At 49.6% G+C, this 17,999-nt stretch overlaps 5 protein-coding genes across 5 annotated transcripts; 1 reads left to right on the top strand and 4 right to left on the bottom strand.

Annotated features, from left to right (window-relative positions):
• Positions 1–655: 655 nt before the first annotated feature.
• J7337_008462 (uncharacterized protein) lies at positions 656–2,273 on the bottom strand (the record flags this gene model as incomplete). Its single annotated transcript, XM_044826081.1, has 3 exons — positions 656–1,906; positions 1,981–2,106; positions 2,178–2,273. The coding sequence occupies 3 exons, from the start codon at positions 2,271–2,273 to the stop codon at positions 656–658; spliced, it is 1,473 nt and encodes a 490-aa protein (XP_044678998.1).
• Positions 2,274–4,239: 1,966 nt separating this feature from the next.
• Positions 4,240–6,217, bottom strand: J7337_008461 (uncharacterized protein; the record flags this gene model as incomplete). Its single annotated transcript, XM_044826080.1, has 4 exons — positions 4,240–5,067; positions 5,122–5,884; positions 5,948–6,091; positions 6,153–6,217. The coding sequence occupies 4 exons, from the start codon at positions 6,215–6,217 to the stop codon at positions 4,240–4,242; spliced, it is 1,800 nt and encodes a 599-aa protein (XP_044678997.1).
• Positions 6,218–12,582: 6,365 nt separating this feature from the next.
• J7337_008460 (uncharacterized protein) lies at positions 12,583–13,102 on the bottom strand (the record flags this gene model as incomplete). The annotated part of the gene is made up of 2 exons (XM_044826079.1): positions 12,583–12,972; positions 13,031–13,102. The coding sequence occupies 2 exons, from the start codon at positions 13,100–13,102 to the stop codon at positions 12,583–12,585; spliced, it is 462 nt and encodes a 153-aa protein (XP_044678996.1).
• A 136-nt stretch (positions 13,103–13,238) lies between these two features.
• Positions 13,239–13,987, bottom strand: J7337_008459 (uncharacterized protein; the record flags this gene model as incomplete). The annotated part of the gene is made up of 2 exons (XM_044826078.1): positions 13,239–13,822; positions 13,882–13,987. The coding sequence occupies 2 exons, from the start codon at positions 13,985–13,987 to the stop codon at positions 13,239–13,241; spliced, it is 690 nt and encodes a 229-aa protein (XP_044678995.1).
• Positions 13,988–15,836: 1,849 nt separating this feature from the next.
• GEM1 (ERMES complex Ca(2+)-binding regulatory GTPase gem1) lies at positions 15,837–17,817 on the top strand (the record flags this gene model as incomplete). The annotated part of the gene is made up of 2 exons (XM_044826077.1): positions 15,837–15,846; positions 15,944–17,817. The coding sequence occupies 2 exons, from the start codon at positions 15,837–15,839 to the stop codon at positions 17,815–17,817; spliced, it is 1,884 nt and encodes a 627-aa protein (XP_044678994.1).
• Between the last annotated feature and the right edge of the window lie 182 nt (positions 17,818–17,999).

The following is a 17,999-nucleotide window of genomic DNA, read 5'->3' as shown; positions in this document are numbered from 1 at the left end:
GTTCCCCGGCTCTACAGGCAGTGCCTTGTGATTTGGTAATGCATGGTGATATTTGCCGCGTCTGAATCACAGCATCGCAGTCAAGGATAGCCTCTTTCAATCGGTTGACACTTGTGAGCGCAGTAGAATACCTTCCAGGTGACAATGCCCTACTGTGTCCAAAGAGACGGGATCTTGGTTAGATTATCACATTAAGCACTGCAAAGACAATGTGTAGAAATGGAACTGTATATTATCATTCGAATACAAGTCAAGTAAGTAGGTAGGTAGGTATATAGGCATAAGCCAACTTGAGAACCACTCATCCAGCGCACATCCGCATTAATTTCTTCCTGCCGCAATCCGAGCCGCCAATAGTAATCAAGGCAACAAGGACAGATTCTAAATATCAAAATCATGAGTCTCGACTTGCTCTTTTCAACCATCTTCGTCTCGAACCACCAAAAGCCACGTCAACTGCATCGTCACCAAACAATATAATGTCCTTGCCGCTGCCAGCCTCACTTTGAACCACAGTCAAGTCAAGAGACCAAAAAACAGTTATTGCTTGTGTATGCAGGGCTGGGTATAGAGAACTCCCTCCCATTAAAATCAATTGTGCAGGGCCTCCAGCGCAATGGCTGTCACCCTTCGTCCGCCTCATTCAGGCTTCTCTCTAGATTGCCGTCTCCTTCTTTTCAGCTGCCGCTGGAACCGCTACGGGAGCTGGTGCAGCGGCGGCAGTAGGAGCCTCGCCGCCAACAACACCAGCCTCTTGAGCGCCGTGCTCAGTAGCAGGAGTCACGGGAGTCACGGGGGACTGGACCTTGGCGTCAATGGGGTCAGCTGTGACCTGAGGGTTGGGCGACGTGGGCGTAGATCCTGCAGGGCTGGAGCCGGTGCTCAAAGGAGCTGTACTCTTTCCACATTCTGCGAGAACCTGGAACCATTTCTGAGCATCGGCAGCTGTGTGCGCCTTGAAGTTGAGCTCGGTTGAGCCGGTAAGCTTGCTGCTCATGGTCTTGGACTTGTCCTTGCCCTTGACGCTGAACTTCTCGCCCTGGACAGTGCCAATGACGGCGTCGGGGAGATAGATGGAAAGCTCCGGCTTAGGGTCCTGGCGGTTGTTATCCGAATCCTTGAACTCATGGAGGAACTTGGAGGGGGTGACCACATAGTAGCTTGTTGAGTAGCCCCAAGATAGCTTGTTGCGCGACTTGCGCTCCAGGGAACCCTCGATCAGAGCCTTGGTCGCAACGTGATCCATGTTGGGGAACTGGATCGCGTCAACAGAGCGGGCGGGCTCGTTGGGGTCGACGAGGCGGTCGGCGCTGCGGGCCTTGAAAGCATTCCACTCAAAGTCAGGGGCGACACGTTGGATGACCGAGAGCTGGTCGTTGTACAGCGCGCGTGTCTTGTCAGCCTGGCCGCCAGCAAGTTGTGTGAAGGCCTCCATGGCCTGCTGGACAACCTCAATGATGTGAGCCTCGAAGCTCTGGAAGTTGTTCTGAACAGCAATCAGGTCATTTCGGTGGTTGTTCTCGGCAATGACCTGGCTGTTGAGACGGTGCAGGACACCGCGGTAGATGACATAAGGGTCGTCGTGGCTGCTGAGGTGACCTCCAGCAGAGTCGAAAGAGGCCGCATGTTGCCCAAGCAGCTCTATCTGCTTCTGGGTGGTGTTGCGAGCCTTGTCAACCTCCTTTGCGCCCTTCTCAGCGCCATGGGCGAGCTCCTTGGCCTTGTGCTTGATCTCCTTATGCAAGCGTTCGAGGACGGGGAGGACAGAGCCCTTGATGCTCTTTTCGGTTTCGATATTGGTGTTGATGAGTGACTGCGTGTTGGAGCGCATGTTCTCGAAGAATCCGGCAATGCCGCCCAGGCTCTGGTCGAAGTGGTGACCCTCCTTGAGGGGGTTGTTGATGGCCTATTGTGCCTCGAGTTAGTGACCAAGGTCTACTGAAGCGAGGGAAGTTAGAATTGGAATTGAGTTAAGCTCACCTTGAGCGCCCGTTCATATTCTTTGGCGTGGTGGCCATGGATCTTCTCCATGGCCTTCATGTACTCCTCTATGTAGCCGACAGCATGTTTCCATGCCTGGAGTCGCTCGGCAAGCAAACCGGCAGTCTATTCATAAAAGGTCAGCTCAAATCTCCCCCAAAGTTGCATGTTTTAGGGGGAGACCTCAGGTGACATACGCTTGAGGGATCAACCTCGGGAATGGCATCTTCGCTGACGGTGCTAAAGCCAGTAGTAGCCCTCGAGGGCAAGTCGGTTGTTGTAGGTGAAGCCATGTTGGGTGATGGTTATCAAGCGTTTTGGTGTAGCTGGCGTCCAAGGGGGCGACGGCCGAGATGCAGGATTATTATATGTATATGAATTGAACTGGAGAGTTGAGATTAGATTTCACTGTCCAAGCTTGGCAGACAGGGAGGAAGGGGGAGCCAAGGAGGGGAGGGGTATCACAGTCAAGGGCTAGTTATGAGCTTCTTTTCTAATGCTCTTTGCAGGGGTCGAAATGGGGGAAGATCACAGGGGTATTTATATAGGATAGGAACAGAGTATGAAGAGGTTGAATACTAATCAGTTCCTGGTTTTCTTGGCGGGGAGGCAATCAACTAAAAGTTAGATCATCAGGCTAATGTTGACGTCGTGGATAAATACTTAATGTGTTGTGCTGTGCTGTGCTGTGCTGTACAGTACAGTATGTACGTACAACTTGGAGATGATCGCCAGGAGAGCTCATATGACGTCGAGATTCAGGCCACTTTAGTTGGGAGGGGAGGGGTTGTTGAGACAAGCCAGGAAGAGCTGAAGGCCCAGCGCTAATAAAAAAAGAGGCCAACCAACAGAAGACAGGTAGGTTAGGTAGGCACTGTAGAATTAGGTAGTCTACCGTGCTAAGTTGGTGAGAATAGGTACGATCGAAATATATTTTTAGCACGAGTTAGTCACCTCAATATCCTGTTTTAATGAGCTCAAATATCAGAGGCTGATTTGGAGTTTCAAAAGTAGGTATGCCCTCTTAATGTTACTGTGTAGTAGCTGAGTCCTTCAAGTGGTACAGTACAACTGTTGATCATGCAATATTCGCTCTGTATACCCTCAAAAGCCCCAGTTTCAGCTATCCAAGGATCACCACCAGCACCCGCACCAGCATCTAGATGCTCGTTATGCTCGTTCTCCTCTTCTTCAAGCTGATCACTTTGAATCAAATCTCCGGCAATCCAATCACTAGTGACAAGTCAATCTATCCGTTAACCCTCAGAACCATAGTGTGTCGAGAACTAGTTAGTACCATGAACACCAAGACAAACCATCACCAGACCCGCGTTGATATCTCAGGTCATGACGTCAATCGCCCTCCAACTACCGCAAAACTCTGGACATGGTCCCTTGAACTTGTGTCGCACCGACATAACGACTAGGGCAAGCTTGGTATAGATGCAACGATTTGTGTGTCCATCTCAAAGCTTGGCCTCGGCCCCCTCCCTCCCTCCCTTGAAATGTCAATACCTTGATCATGTTACCGCTGCTGTACGTCTTTTCTGGAAATCACACTATAAAATATGAAATACGAAAGATAATATTCTATGAACACAAATTGTCCACAACAAGTTTCTATCGCTAAAACTCCCTCTTCTTCACCAAGCCTACTTACATGAGTTCTTCCAATTTCGCTCGATACAGCTGCCCCAACACACCACCACCATCGCCGGTAGATCGAGTTAAGAATATGCACTAACTGTCCAACAAGCTTTTGCTCGGATGTCACCGAGTGTGCCAAAGAATTTCGTTCACTCGCCACCAAATCGCAAACGCCCCCTATGTCATGGTCGGCAAATAGTAACCATTCACAATCTCAAGATATCTGTTTCTTTAATTCCATGTCAACTTATAAGGAAAGGGATTTTACTGGTCATTGGCTAGTTCAGTCTGAATATCCCTTCCTTGATCACATTGTTCATCATTCTTCTTTGCTATCATATCCTTCAAGGGTATTAATTATACAAGTGTCATCCTTCATCCATCGTTTTCCCTGTGCATTGTTCTGGACCCAATATTGTGTAGGTAGATATCATCCGAGCCAAAGAGCTCGTCACCCAAAAGTACGCCTTGTCTATAATTCCCATGGTTCGAGGCCTCCCGTAATTGAAAAACACATAAACGCCGGCAAGCCCTGTGAGGCTTATGAAACATACCCAATCAAGCGATGGTCATGTAAATACAAAGAAACAAAAGGTAAGTTAAGCTGCTCATTTAGGCAACTTGATTTCGGTTCTGCGAGGGATGCATTCTTCGGTAGGTTGAAGCATCATCCGTGTAAGCGCGGCCATTGCCAATCCAACTGGAAGGGCGCGATATATGCAGAGGATGATCCTCGCCGTCCTGGTCCTCGGATATAGTGCCTAGAGGGTCTGCTGGGTAATCCGTAGCCGGTGGTGTCCTAGGAGCGCTCAGCGCCGTCTGATAATCTGGCAACAGCAGGTCGCCAGTACCAGCACGTGAGCGAGCCGGGGTTTTGACAGCAGTCTGGTAGCTAGGGACTTTGTTGAGTTCAGTCAAATCAGAGACGTCGAGATCGATGTGTTCAGCCGAGTTGCGAGATGAGTCTTCGGAGCTGTTGCTCCTAGTGAGTGCTGCCGTTACAGGCTCCGATCTCGGAGCTAGGCCTTGGGGTGCAGACGTGGGGGACATGAAGCCAGGCGTGCCTAGTGAGCCCAGAGACGTAGAGGAGGTCGTTCTTCGAGAAGGGTCCAGCGATACATCGGCCAATCGAGATGAAAGTGCCGCAGGTGCGACAGGTAAGCTGTGGGCAAGCGCTGCGAGGTTTTCATTCGAGCCTGCTCGTGACTGTGCGTAGAAGGGACTGCTGACGCCTGACTGAAAGCCGGGGGTCTGGAAGCCACTAACGTCAACGTCCTCATACAACTGATCAAGAACATGCTCTCCATATCCAGGGGGAGCAATCGTCGAAAGTTCTCGCTCGTTGTTAGGTGTGGTTGGTGACTGGTCGACGAGGTTACCCTCCTCATCCAGAGGCATGTTGGGTGAGATAAAAATTGACACTGGAAGTGTTGCTCGAAGCTGCGAGAGATGTTAGTGAACCAGAACTCATTGTGCTTTCGAATATCATTTTACCTCAGAAATATGACCATCGGGATTGCAAAGAGCAACGGTCAGCTTAATTTTGTGACGGATCTTGATGCCGTGGTGGTTCAGATCTTGGACGCACTGGCGAAGTCTCTTGGGCAAGTTCAACTTCTTGGTGACCGCCCAGCCTTCTTGACCAGTATCCTCAATCATATCTTGCCAGTGCTCTTCTCTCGAAACCTCAAACTTCCACATCGAGACCTCACGCTCTGTTCGGTGCTCTTTGGTGCCATAACCTGAGCCTGATCCTTGAACGTAGCACTCGCGGACTTCCATCAGCCGTGCCGTGATATCGCCCAGCTCCAGCCCTTTGAGTAAGGGTGTGAAGCGCATCTCCATTGTGACCAAGCCGCCAAACACTACGGCCTTTTGGGGGATGATGATTGAGTAGTCAACCTTGTTAGGCCAGATATTCTCAACACTCATGGCGTGGAGGAATTCCAGGGCGCCTGGCTCTAATGTTCGGATGATTCGAAGGTGCTTGTTGGCGTGCAAGTCGTATGCAAGTTTTCCGCGTCCGACGGTTGCCCTGAGTCTGTATGTGATGGATGCTTCGGGAATGCCCTCAACACTCTCAGCCATGTTGCCGGGAAGCATGTATTCGAACGGCCATTCGTAGTTGCCGGCGGGAAGCGTCATGCTCTTACCGTGTGTGCCGACAAAAGGCGCCCATCGGTGCTCGAGTATCGTTTGCGTCTTGTCAACCTTTTGTCCCGAAACACCAGGAGCGCTTCCTCTGGGATCAGCCCAGCTGCATAGAGTCAGTCGCTTTCCTCTACAGAAATTGGTCCTCAAGTCGAGTCATAGAACTTACCTATGGCGTAGGGTTCCTACAAGTCGCAGTCTAACATCTTCGATTTTCAGGGATGTTTGTAGACACAAGACTAATGTGCCTTTGAGAACTTGACCAGATGATTCGTGATCACTTCCACGGAAGACGATAAAATCGCTGTCAAGGCTGAACAATAGGCGCAGTTAGTAAGTGGTCTGAGTCAAGTTACGGCTGAAGATCATCATACCGAATATCGAAAAGACTATATGAGTTACGCCCCGTCACTGAAGCGAAGGGCTTAAAGGACGGCATGATAACGTATTGTGTTGTATAAGTTGTTGTGATTTGCTGCAAAGCAGCATGGGAAGGGGGGGCAAAATGGGGAATTGGGTGATATGCCGAGAAGGGGAACTAGAAGGAAGAGAAGAATAAATTGGAGGAGACGGAACGCTTTTATTTAAGATCACGGCTAAGTTCAGTCGAGCGAATGCGCGAGGTGACGAGCTGCTACAACAGCGCAAGCCACGCACGAGTCGGCGGGATGTGTGGATACAGTACAGCCTCTAGAAAAGTTGAGTGGGGCCGTGAGATCAGGAAAAGTCCAAACCCATGAGGGTCAGGTTAAACAAGGGTTGGGTTTGGAAGTTCCATTCAATGGGAGGCGACAAGACGATAGCGCGAAGCAGAGCAGATCAAGCGGCGCGGCGTTTGGTGGAGTCAGGATTGCGATTTGATGCGATATGTAAAAGTTGAAAAAGAGGGTCTTGTTCTGATAAGACGCCCACCGTGTCGGTGTCACTAAAGATTTCTCATTCAGATGAACCTGGCATGTATGTATGAAAAAAGATATGGGTATGAGGAAGAGGCGGCGGGCAACAAGGAGACGGAACAAGTTAGATGGGACAGCATTGATCGGGGGCGACCATGATCCTTCTTTTACAGTCGTAGGGGTGTGGAGCTTCAATTGCGTTTAAAGTCTGAAAAAGATCATAGGAAAATGAAAAGGAGTAGGAGAGAATAGAAAAGAGTAACATGACATTCGATGTACGCATCTCTATGGCTTTGATCATTGACCAGCCGGATATCCTCTCCCAGAAACAGAGACGGACTGGGCCCAGGCAGATCAAGCAACCACTCCGTTCAGTGATACAACCCCTGCAATGTCGTCGTTTAGGGCAGGGTCCAAGCCTCTTTGAGGTAGTGATAACTGATAACAAGGCCTATTCTGCCCTGTCGACAGCTTCAGCACAGTTACCGTACACAAAGCCGACATGGCGCGGTTGACGCAGGAAAGGTGCTGCGCTGTAACGGTAATTACGGTACAGGACAGGTCTGCCCTGCTGATCTGGCTGCAAGTGTCATGTATCATCTCTTCGTACATCGTACGTGCCGGAAGGTTGCGATGCTAAACGGGCGTCGGATGTTGGCGGGCCGGAGGAAACGGGAAACGACGAAACGTCAATAAGCCGCCTTGGACATCAAATTTGAGATAGGTAATGTATCGCGGTCTTTCATCGCCGATAAGAGGGTCCCAAAAGACCAGGCTGCTTGTTGTAATTTGTCTCGGCCTCGTTTGTCTTACTAGCGAGAACCACTGTGGTTAGGCCAGAGCACGCAAGACGCGCAACGACGATGCTGAGCAAGGCCAAGACGTTTGAGGCCCTGTAACGGACAACGGATAGTGGGGCGGAGACGCCGCCGCAGTGCTTGGGGCTGGTTTGTTGCATGAATCGGGACGATTCGTGCTATCGAAGCCTGATGGAAGCTTTTTGCCCTGCAGGTTCAACGCTGTGCCGAGCGTCTGTGCTGCGTGGCGTCGTAACGCCGAGAATTGATGACGGTAGTACGGATAGATAGATAAACATCCGCAAGTACCTGAGCATCTCCATTAATAAAAAAAAGTGACGATGATTGGAATTGCTTCATTTCAGAAGATCGTTAATTGGCATGGCCCCCTAGGAAAAGTTCGTGTTGGCCACGGCAGGGTAAGCATGTGCACCTGCCAAATGGTGTCATCGTTGAGCACCTTCTATGCACGCATGTCTTGGACCTTCTCCAATTACGTAGGATACGAACCGGAAGGCACAGGCAATTCAGCTGCTAAAGATAAACCCGTAGCAGTTACTTCACCTCAACTTGGTACTACCTACCCGTACCTTAGATGATAGGTGTCGTTATCCCTGAGAATGAGTAAATCTATCAGTCTCTTTCCGACATCACCAGTCAATCAATGGATGTCACAATGCCTCGAGTCAGAGACATTAAAGCCGGTCTATTATCGTGGAAGGGGCTCTAATGTACTGTACGTACCTCATCAAAGAACATTGAGGTAAGACCGACATATACGACCCCCACGCCGAAACCCCCAATACCATTGGATTTGCAAGACTAACTAGGTACTCCTTGGTTCATCCTTTGAGCTATTCAACCTTGATTCAAGGAATCAAAGACAGTAATAAATTCTGCAAACGGCGGAACCAAATCATGGCAGGAATGCATCGAGTTTGGCAATGGCTTGCGACCTCGAAACTCTCTTGTCTATTCTTCTTGCGGCTCCGCTAATCTCTAGTCATTTTCTCAGGGAGGATAAGTACATAACCTTGTGGCGCTCGGTCATAGCACGGGATGTTTCCTGTCGTGATTGAATATTCGCTATCGGGTCGTTGCTTATCTACGAAACGAAGCGCTCAGCCAGCCATATTTGTCACATTATCCCATCGTGGGCACTGAACTGACGCCTTTGTCGCCGTACAGGCTGTATGATGAAACTTACTTGCTATTCTGATGATCTTGCGCGCGCACGGCAGTAATTGCTACTTATCATATGATTCTCAGCCATAGCACAACGATTGGCACACGCACTGGACATACGGAACATGCAGTTCTAGAATTGGGGGGGCACGGCACGAGACCACTCCTACGACACCCTTCTGCCTCCCGTAAGTCATGATACTCGACCGAGATGGACTGAGCATCTGAAAGTTCCAAATAGTCAGGTCTGGATTGGGAGGCCCCAGACTTTGAACGGAACGGCCCCTGTCCCGGAATCTCTTGGAGGTTAATTCATACCCAGCACTATTGGGGTAAACATGTCGAAGATATGCGCTGATTCGATCTAGATCACAATAATCAGGCCAGGGAAGGCAGAATCCAGACTCGCCTTTAGCCGGACAAACCAGAACAGTCTGAACTATGTATGCATATGGTGAAGGTCCATCCTCTTGACAGTCCTTGCCGACTATCGATTACCGGGACCGGGAACAAATACGAGCTCGCTTTTTACAATGCGGTTACAGACACCGTTGACTGTGTCTTTCAGTCAAGCAGCTTAACCTGGCTGCCTGGCTATCTGGCTGCATTATGCACTACACTCTGACAGCACCCATGTCACGCCTAACAAGCTAGCCTTCAGCTTGGCTCGTCTCCATTGAACAAGCGCCCGTCGACGGCCCCTATACCCGTTGATAAAGCACCGAGACGACGGGTCACCGACAAGAAGATCTAGTTAGCTCATTAGGACCACTCATGAGTTCGGTTGTGTCTCTTTGGGCTAATCAGTTTATCCGTGGCGGTACCACATCAGTTCAGCCTCAGGTACTCAAACTTTATCTCATGAAGGGTACGGAGTATCGTTTCCAGATTTCGGCGTTGATATGCACGTTCCGGGGATACAACGGCTCTGCGTCGGCATGCCATCAAGAAAGCCACTTCAGGTAATTACGCCTCGGCAGCTCGGGTTACCTCTTACGTCCTGGCATATCACATACTTGTAACTTAGGGTTTCAAGGCTCCGACAACACATTTTCGCTAAAGCCTAGCGAAAACATTCGATGGAGTCTTTTCTTGCGCTTTTTATTCTCGAAAAATGGGCCTTTGATTCGGGAGCCCCAAGGACCGTACTGGACCCGTTGTATATAGCAATCAGCCTTGTAAAGTACGCAACCTCTGTGATCACCGCGCCAGGCGTAGAAGTTTTCCAGCTCAGCTTTTGGTTGGTTCATTTGCTGCAGGCAGGGCCCGGAAATTCAAGACCGATAGACGCCAAACACCCGTCAGACACGACACAGATGTACAATTGTTTCCCGAGCCAATCAACCCATTAACCTAAGTGCCCAAGTAATAATTTCGCAACGTCCAACGAGTCACCGTAAGTTCAAGGATCAACCAGGTCGCTAAAGCAACATCCAGCAAATCCCATCATGACTTCTCATGAGAAGCTCATGACAGCGCAAGAAGTTCATGATACATGCGACATAACCAAAACCAGTTCCGGCAATAATTGACTGAGGCCTCTTACAGCACTGTGACTTCATGATACTCTCGATATACAGATATCATCGGCTTATATCTACACCTCTCTGCCCTGTTGCTGGTGTCAACTGTTTAGCACACGCCATCAGGAAAGTCAGCCACCGCATGATGGTCTGTCCTGGCTGACCCTTGTCCATCAGGTTTGGTTCGGCAACGGCCGTGTTAGTGGGCTGAGCACAGAGTAGCCCCCCCTCCCTTTTCCCGATTTGCAAGGATGATTTTCAATACTTGTCCCTAGTCCAGCCAGCCACGTCGAGACGCGATAACCAGCTGTTATTGCTAGTCAGCTACGGAGTACAGAGTAACTTACTCCGTACCTAGTGAACGATTCAACCCTCTACGTTTGAGGTTCACGTTACGCTTCCACAGGGCCTAGTCCTTGCTTTGATGCACGGGCGCCGTCGACTCGGTAGATGAGCCACGGGCGTGCAATAAGCTCGCATTAGTGTGTGTGCACAATGTTTACAAATTAATCGATTAGTGGCTCAGTTTGGAAATTGTTGAAGATCATCGACTGAGACCTAGAAATCAAGATCTGATAACGTGAGATGGCAGCATTTCGCATTATCATGGTTACGCAACTGCATGCGCGTCTCTCGACGTTGTCTCTTACGGAACGGGCAATCGGTTGCTTCAGCACGATGCAATCTCTCGTCATTCTCGTAAATCTGACAGCTCTCACTAACAGGAGAGAGATATCTCAGTCTCCTACTTATCTAGAAACGTGCAGCAATTGGATGTATGTAATCGTTACGTGCACTAGTCTAGTGTCTGGAGATCCACTGATATCTCTCGGAGGGATAAAAAAGTCGAATATCTAAAATCAGGGTCCTGCAGCCATTGTGGACCTCAAACACGGCAACTCGTTGTGTCACCGAAGAGCCTCCATCACCATGTGGGCTTAACGGAGACGTCTAATTGATAGGGCCGACTCATTACTCCTGCAGGACAGCCCAAAACGGTTCCCCAACAGCTATATGACTCTTTGACTACTTATCCCGGCCGGTGCCTAAGCAAGTTCCTTAGCTGCCTTGGATCCTGGGCTAAAAACTTGCAGTCAAAAAACAAGATCCGAGGTGGATTTCCGGTCTCAGTATCCGTATACCTACATCAGATTCAAACTATCAAACCCTGGAATCAACCAATGACTCAAACGACAACAACCACTCCCCCTTGCGTATAGCAGTTATTGGATCTCGCTTCACAGGCTCATCCAAAAAAAAAAAAAAAAAAAAAAAAAAAAAAAAAAAAAAAAATTGAGCCCAACAAACCCATCATGAAACTCTATTCGCCAGTGCCCTTGTTACGAATCCCATCGAGGCTCTTATCGCTCAGCATGTATCCGTCTATCATGATGTTGCTCCCGGGGCTTCTGCTCCCTTGGTCTGTGCCGTAAGCTCCGATCCAGGTCGCAGCCACGTTCTCATATGTCCTATTTTAGGAGTTTCACATGTCAGCCTGTCACTTGTGTTATGTGTATGCCAGGAACAAGCGATCATTGATCTCAATAGTCCAATCGGACCGGAAGATCGACTTCAAAGCTTGGTTTGGTGTAGCTTACCTGATTTGCAGCTCGTCATGATAGCGTTCTCTGTGAAATCCAGCCAACACACTGGGTGGGTATCAATTGATTTGTTCTGTTTGTCTCACCGTTAGTTTTACGACACCTTCCAACCTGAAGCTATCACATATCAATCCTCGCATTGAAACTTACAAGTACAGGAGGGAGCATTGGAATTCTAGCCCGCGGCTCCACAGGGTGTGCGATAGCCATTTCCTCGTCTTCAATATCTAGGTTCGAGTTTGATCGCAACCTTGAGTTGGACGTGTTGGCCGTCTCAGCTCGCTGCAAAGCCGTATAGCGCGATGAGACAGATCCACGGTGTCGTACAGATTGCTATAGTAGTCAAATGCTGTCAGCGATCGAGTCGTGTAAACGAAGTGGCGTAGATTAAAGATGTCACAGTGCAATGCCGTGTAGCATCACATCTCCCGCCATCGTCGATGTTGGCGTTAAGCACATACCGCCTTGGGTCGGTGAAGCATGCCGACGCTGAAGTCCCACAGACAAAGACGCCCGTCTTCTCCCACGCTACCGAAACGATAGTTTCGCTCATCGCATCTCCAAGGGTCAAAAGCAACGGCTGATACCCAAGACTGGTGTCCCTGGCATCTAGCTACCAGAGCCGAGTCCGACAGTGACCATATTGATATCAAGTCGTCTTGTCCACCAGTCAATACGTATTGGCCATCTGGGGACCAACAAACGCATGTTAGTCCTCCATAATAGGAATAGAACACGTCGAGCAGCCTTGCAGCCCAGTCAGATAAGCTTCTCAACAAGATCAGGCGCCAGGAACTTCAACTCACTCTTCCTTCAGATAGTCAATAATTCTTAGCGTGCCGTCCTCGGACACAACAGCCAAGTGCCGGTTATCAGGCGAGAAGGAGAAGGCGTTGATTCGATGGTTGGATAACTTCCAGGCGGCGACTGGATTGACCTTTTGATTTTTGGAATGCACTGACTTGTTGATTCGAATAGAATTGTGATGAGCTCCGCCATTGCTGGCATCTAACGACTCACCACTCGTCCCATTCACATTTCCATTAATCGCTTCCTCTTCGGGGTTGAACTGAGCATCCTCTTTTTCCTTGTCATATACAACCAACGACCCATCCATGTGAGCAGCTAGAAACAGGTTTTCTGATCCGGGAATCCATCGGATCGCCGCAACTGGTGTTCCATTAATTGCGCCCTAAGATATGCTGTCAGCGGATTGTCTGTCGAATACTAGATCCTGAGCACTATCCTACATTTTTGTTCAGTCGTGTATATCGCTGCGAGATCGGCTCCCACCAGATAACCTCTCCAGTTGAGAAGCCCATTATAACGTCCAGATGCGAGACGCTCTTGGTATGGACATTAACGTCGTGACATAGACAATGCGCTTTCGTGAAAAGAATCTTGGTCAAATAGTCTTGCTACTCGTGATGTCAGTCGAGATGTCCGAGGATGGCCTCGCTACGCAACGGCACGAACCTTGGATGACGATGACATGTCAAGCCACTGGAAGGCGCGGTTAATGTTTGCAAAAGCAAAGAGGCCATCATTGGATCGCTCTGTAAGTTTCTTAGACAGGCTTTCGTTAACAATAACGCGAGAGATGAAAGACGAGTTGCTCTTTGTCATGTTGTTCTTGGGCTTTCTCTTCTTGTTCACATCCTTGGTCGGCACCTGGGTAAGCAAAGCATTGCCTTCGCCAAAAGCAGGTGCAGAACCAATGGTAATGGAGGTAGCCTGAGCATCGCTTGTCGAACCGGTACGGCCCTCCTCACTCGTCTTGCCATTTTCGGCAGAGTAGCGACCCTCGTTGGGATGCTCCTGAATACTGGATGGGGCGCCACTCAGGGCGAGGGTGGTCGAAGAGAGTCCTCTATACAGAAAGTTTGGAGCCGGACGACTCTCAAGGGCGATGAGAGAGACTGAGGTACCGGCGCTGGCAGGCTGCGGGAGAGTCGATAGCGGGTTCGGGTTCGGGACGGTGGCTTCGGAAGGATGGGGCGGAGGTGTCGCAAGATGTAAGTCTTCTTTAAGTGTATACGTGCCTAGTGGGTTTCACTACGTTAGTCGAGATGCCGTGAGGTCATGGAGAGCTATTGTCTACCTTCTCCGACCAGGAATTGCCATTCGGGACCTGTCGGATTCGATAACGTATTGTTTGTCTCTATCATGGGAACAGGATGTATACCACCGGCGCCATAAGGCCCCATGGTGGGATATCGTGGCGGGGGAGGTAACACGCTGGAATTCCATTGTGTCAGTTTGTGTCGGGCGTAGACGAGCCGATGCTCAAACGCCGGCGCATGAGGAGATTATACGCAATGGGGGGAGGGAGTGGACGTACAACATGATGGCGGTTCAGAGAACGCTTGTATATTTCCAATGAGCTCTACAATTGACAGATTGAATGAAGGTATCGCGATATTTAGTCGCTACTGGATGGAGGTGGAGGTGGAGGTAGAGGCGGAGGCGGAGGCGGAGGCGGCTGAATGGCGAGAGGCACAGCAGTCGACGTTCGGAATTGGAAGGTGCTTTACGTCACTGGAGAGCGAGGTAATGGCCCTGAGATAGCAAGACTCCCGTCGGCGAGTCCTATACCTAGCGATCGGTCGACTCGTGGGTACCGCAGTAAGTAGAAGAGGTTAACTTGTGAGGCTGGGAGAATATAGCCGAGGACTGGTTGAGGTGAGAGGAGGATTGGGGTTGGATCATCGGACTCGGAAGCCGCAGGTGCAGCTGCAGACGATAGTGTGGGGTAAACTGGGGAAAACGCTATCCATTCTGGCCATTCTAGGTAGCCATTGCAACGGCCAGGGTTCCAGAATGAAGCGCTAATAATGTAGGTAAGATAGATACCATTAGGCGTGACTTATTAGATATTATGACATTTAGCCATTATCCAGTACAAGCTGGCGGAATACACACTTCTTCTGTCACTAGCATTTCACTATGCGCGCTTTTCGAAGAATCAATGGAGCCAGGGGTTCTGCGTGGCGCAACGGTTCCCGTTCAGCGTCAAAGTACAGCATCTGTCGGTATGGGGTTCCATCCATACAAACTGTATTGATGTTTCCAAACGTTTACCAGCTCCAGTATCTAGACGCATTCAGATCTGTTGGGAATCGCCATGGCATATGCACTATTAGTCGCGCCACTCTATTATCCACCGAATCCTTCAATCGGTTGAACATGGATTTCGATGTTCTGATCAAGACGTGTCATGGACGGGTCAGTGAGAGAGAGATATAGATCAGTCGGTCGTATCTCCGTCTAGTTTACTGCCTGTGCAAGACTCATTCTATCAATTGAGAAGAAGAAGAAGAAGAAGAAGAAGAAGAAAAGAGTTTTGCTCATTTCCTAGATGTTCGACCAATAATTACTCTACTTGAACCGAGCACCTACCTGGCAGGTGGGCGTCAAGTGACGAGACAGGAACCGAGATGTATGTAGGCGCCAACTTACAGGCGGCACCAGCCTACCATCGTCTTCCAGGGCCTGAAATGTGGGGTCATATTCCCTGAGAGCTCAGGCTCGTACGGTGGCGGCGGTTCATGACAACACACTCACTGAAAGCGGGACGCATCTTTAATTGATCGTCCCTCAAACCACCCAATCCTTGCTCGTCGCATCACTTGTTTGTCTGCCATCAAACTCCAATTTTAGGTCTGGCACTTGGTCTGAATTATTAGCTGCATATTGCCTGCTGTACCTAATTTATTCCCTTCTCTGCACCGCTCTTTCTGTCTCGTCTTGTTTCTCATATAAAACTCAGGCATGGCCTGAGGTGATGGATCATCTTCTCTACAAGGCTCTTTTCTTTCGTGGCTCTCTCCAACTTGGTTTTCATTATTCCTTACCCATCTCTAAATAATCGCCATATCCTCAAATTCGACCAATACATCTGCTGACACCTCCGCTGTTGCCGGCCGCCGCTACGATTCATTCATTCCCCACGATCGACCTACCGAACCCACGATATCAGCAGACCACCGTTCCCTCTTGGGCATGGAACCTTAATGACGACATACTTTCACCAAAGACTCCGATAATACCTCCATCATGGCCGCTGGTACGAACAACCTCCAACTAACTCGGCTCCGACTCCACTGCGAGCTCTTCAATCCAACAACAACTTGTTGCTCAAATGACTAACCTTCCCTGCGCAGTGCGCATCTGCGTCTGCGGTGATGAAAGCACCGGCAAATCGAGCCTCATCGCTTCTCTCGTTAAGGATCAATTTGTCAACAACAAAATCCAGCCCGTCCTTCCTCAAATCACTATTCCTCCTAGTATTGGTACGCCCGAGAATGTCTCAACAACCATCGTCGATACCTCAGCTCGCCCTCAAGACCGAACTACTTTGCGCAAAGAGATCCGAAAGTGCAATGTCATCCTCCTCGTCTATGCCGACCATTACAGCTACGAAAGAGTAGCATTGTTCTGGATGCCATACTTCCGATCCCTCGGCGTCAACGTCCCCGTCGTATTATGCGCCAACAAATCCGATCTGGCTGGCCAGGGCACCACACCTCAGGTAGTCGAGGAGGAATTGCTACCTGTGATGGCTGAATTCCGCGAAATCGACTCTTGCATCCGCGCCAGCGCTCGAGACCATCGAAACGTAAACGAAGTCTTTTTCCTTTGTCAAAAGGCCGTAACTCATCCAATTGCCCCTCTATTTGACTACAAGGAGGGGCATCTCAAGCCTCTGTGCGTTGACGCTCTGAGGCGCATATTCTATCTTTGCGACAAAGACCAGGACGGATATCTCAATGAACAAGAAATGAGAGACTTCCAAGCACGTTGCTTCGAAAAACCTCTGACAGCGGACGACCTAGACAATATCAAACTCAGTATCTCGAAATCGTTGCCCACGTCCGAGTTAGAAAAAGGCATTGATCTGCCAGGATTCCTGCAATTAAACAAACTTTATGCTGAGAAGGGTCGCCACGAAACTATCTGGATTATCCTTCGAAAATATCACTATACCGATAGTCTCAGTCTCGAGGACAAGTTTATTCGACCCAAGTTCGATGTTCCAGAGTACTCGTCGGCCGAGTTGAGTCCTGCTGGTTATAGATTCTTTGTGGATCTCTTCTTGCTGTTTGACAAGGACAATGATGGTGGCCTCAATGATCAAGAACTCGAGGCTCTGTTTGCCCCAGCTCCAGGACTTCCCAGTTCCTGGACCGACTCGTCGTTCCCCTCCTCGACTGTAAGGAATGAAGCTGGGCATGTTACTTTGCAGGGGTGGCTGGCTCAGTGGAGTATGACAACATTTATCGAACCCAAGACAACCATTGAATATCTCGCGTATCTGGGATTTGAGCCTTCGAATCCCAAGGAACCCATCACCGCGGCACTCAAGATAACCAAGCCTCGTAAGAGAAGGAGACGTCCTGGTCGGGTGGAGCGTAACGTGGTCCTCTGCTACGTTCTTGGTGCATCAGGAGCAGGCAAATCCGCTCTCCTCGACTCATTCCTCAACCGCCCTTTTGATGGTCTTTACCATCCAACCATCAAGCCACGCCGCGCTGTCAACAGTGTCGAGCTGCCAGGCGGAAAACAGGTGTACCTCATTCTGGAAGAGCTTGGGGAGCTGGAGCCTGCAATCCTTGACAACCCGGCCAAATTAGATGCTTGCGATCTTATCTGCTACGCCTATGACTCGTCTGACCCCGACTCGTTCTCGCATATCGTTGATCTGCGGAGCAAATACGCGCACCTTGATGAGCTCCCTTCGATCTATACTGCTCTCAAGGCCGATAAAGACAAAACAAACCAACGCTGTGAGCTTCAGCCAGATCAGTATACTGCCTCACTCAACATGAGCCTGCCGTTGCATGTGAGTGTCACCTGGGGTAGCATCAGTGAGCTTTTTGTAGCTTTTGCAGATGCCGCTACAAATCCTAGTACGGCTTTCCCCAGGAGCAATGAGGAGGGGCCTGATCGGACCAGTTTGTATATTGCATTGGGCGCCACGGCCTGTGCAGGAGTTGCTGCTTTAACGATATGGCGACGAGCAACGAATGCTCTTTAATTAGTGTCGCAGTTGAGTAGATGTTCACCGGACCTCGGCAAGTTTTTGGGAACGAGTCCGTTACTTGGGAAGAGGGCAGGCATTGCATAGGTAGGAGTTGAAACTCACCATTCAGAAAGAAACATGATACCCAGCTCCATCGAAAACACATTTTTTTATCACCTAGATATATAATCAACAAA

This window comes from Fusarium musae, chromosome 6 (assembly GCF_019915245.1).
Source record: "Fusarium musae strain F31 chromosome 6, whole genome shotgun sequence".
Lineage (NCBI taxonomy): Eukaryota > Fungi > Ascomycota > Sordariomycetes > Hypocreales > Nectriaceae > Fusarium > Fusarium musae.
The sequence above is the reverse complement of the archived record's forward strand: the minus strand, read 5'-3'. Positions and strand labels throughout refer to the sequence as shown.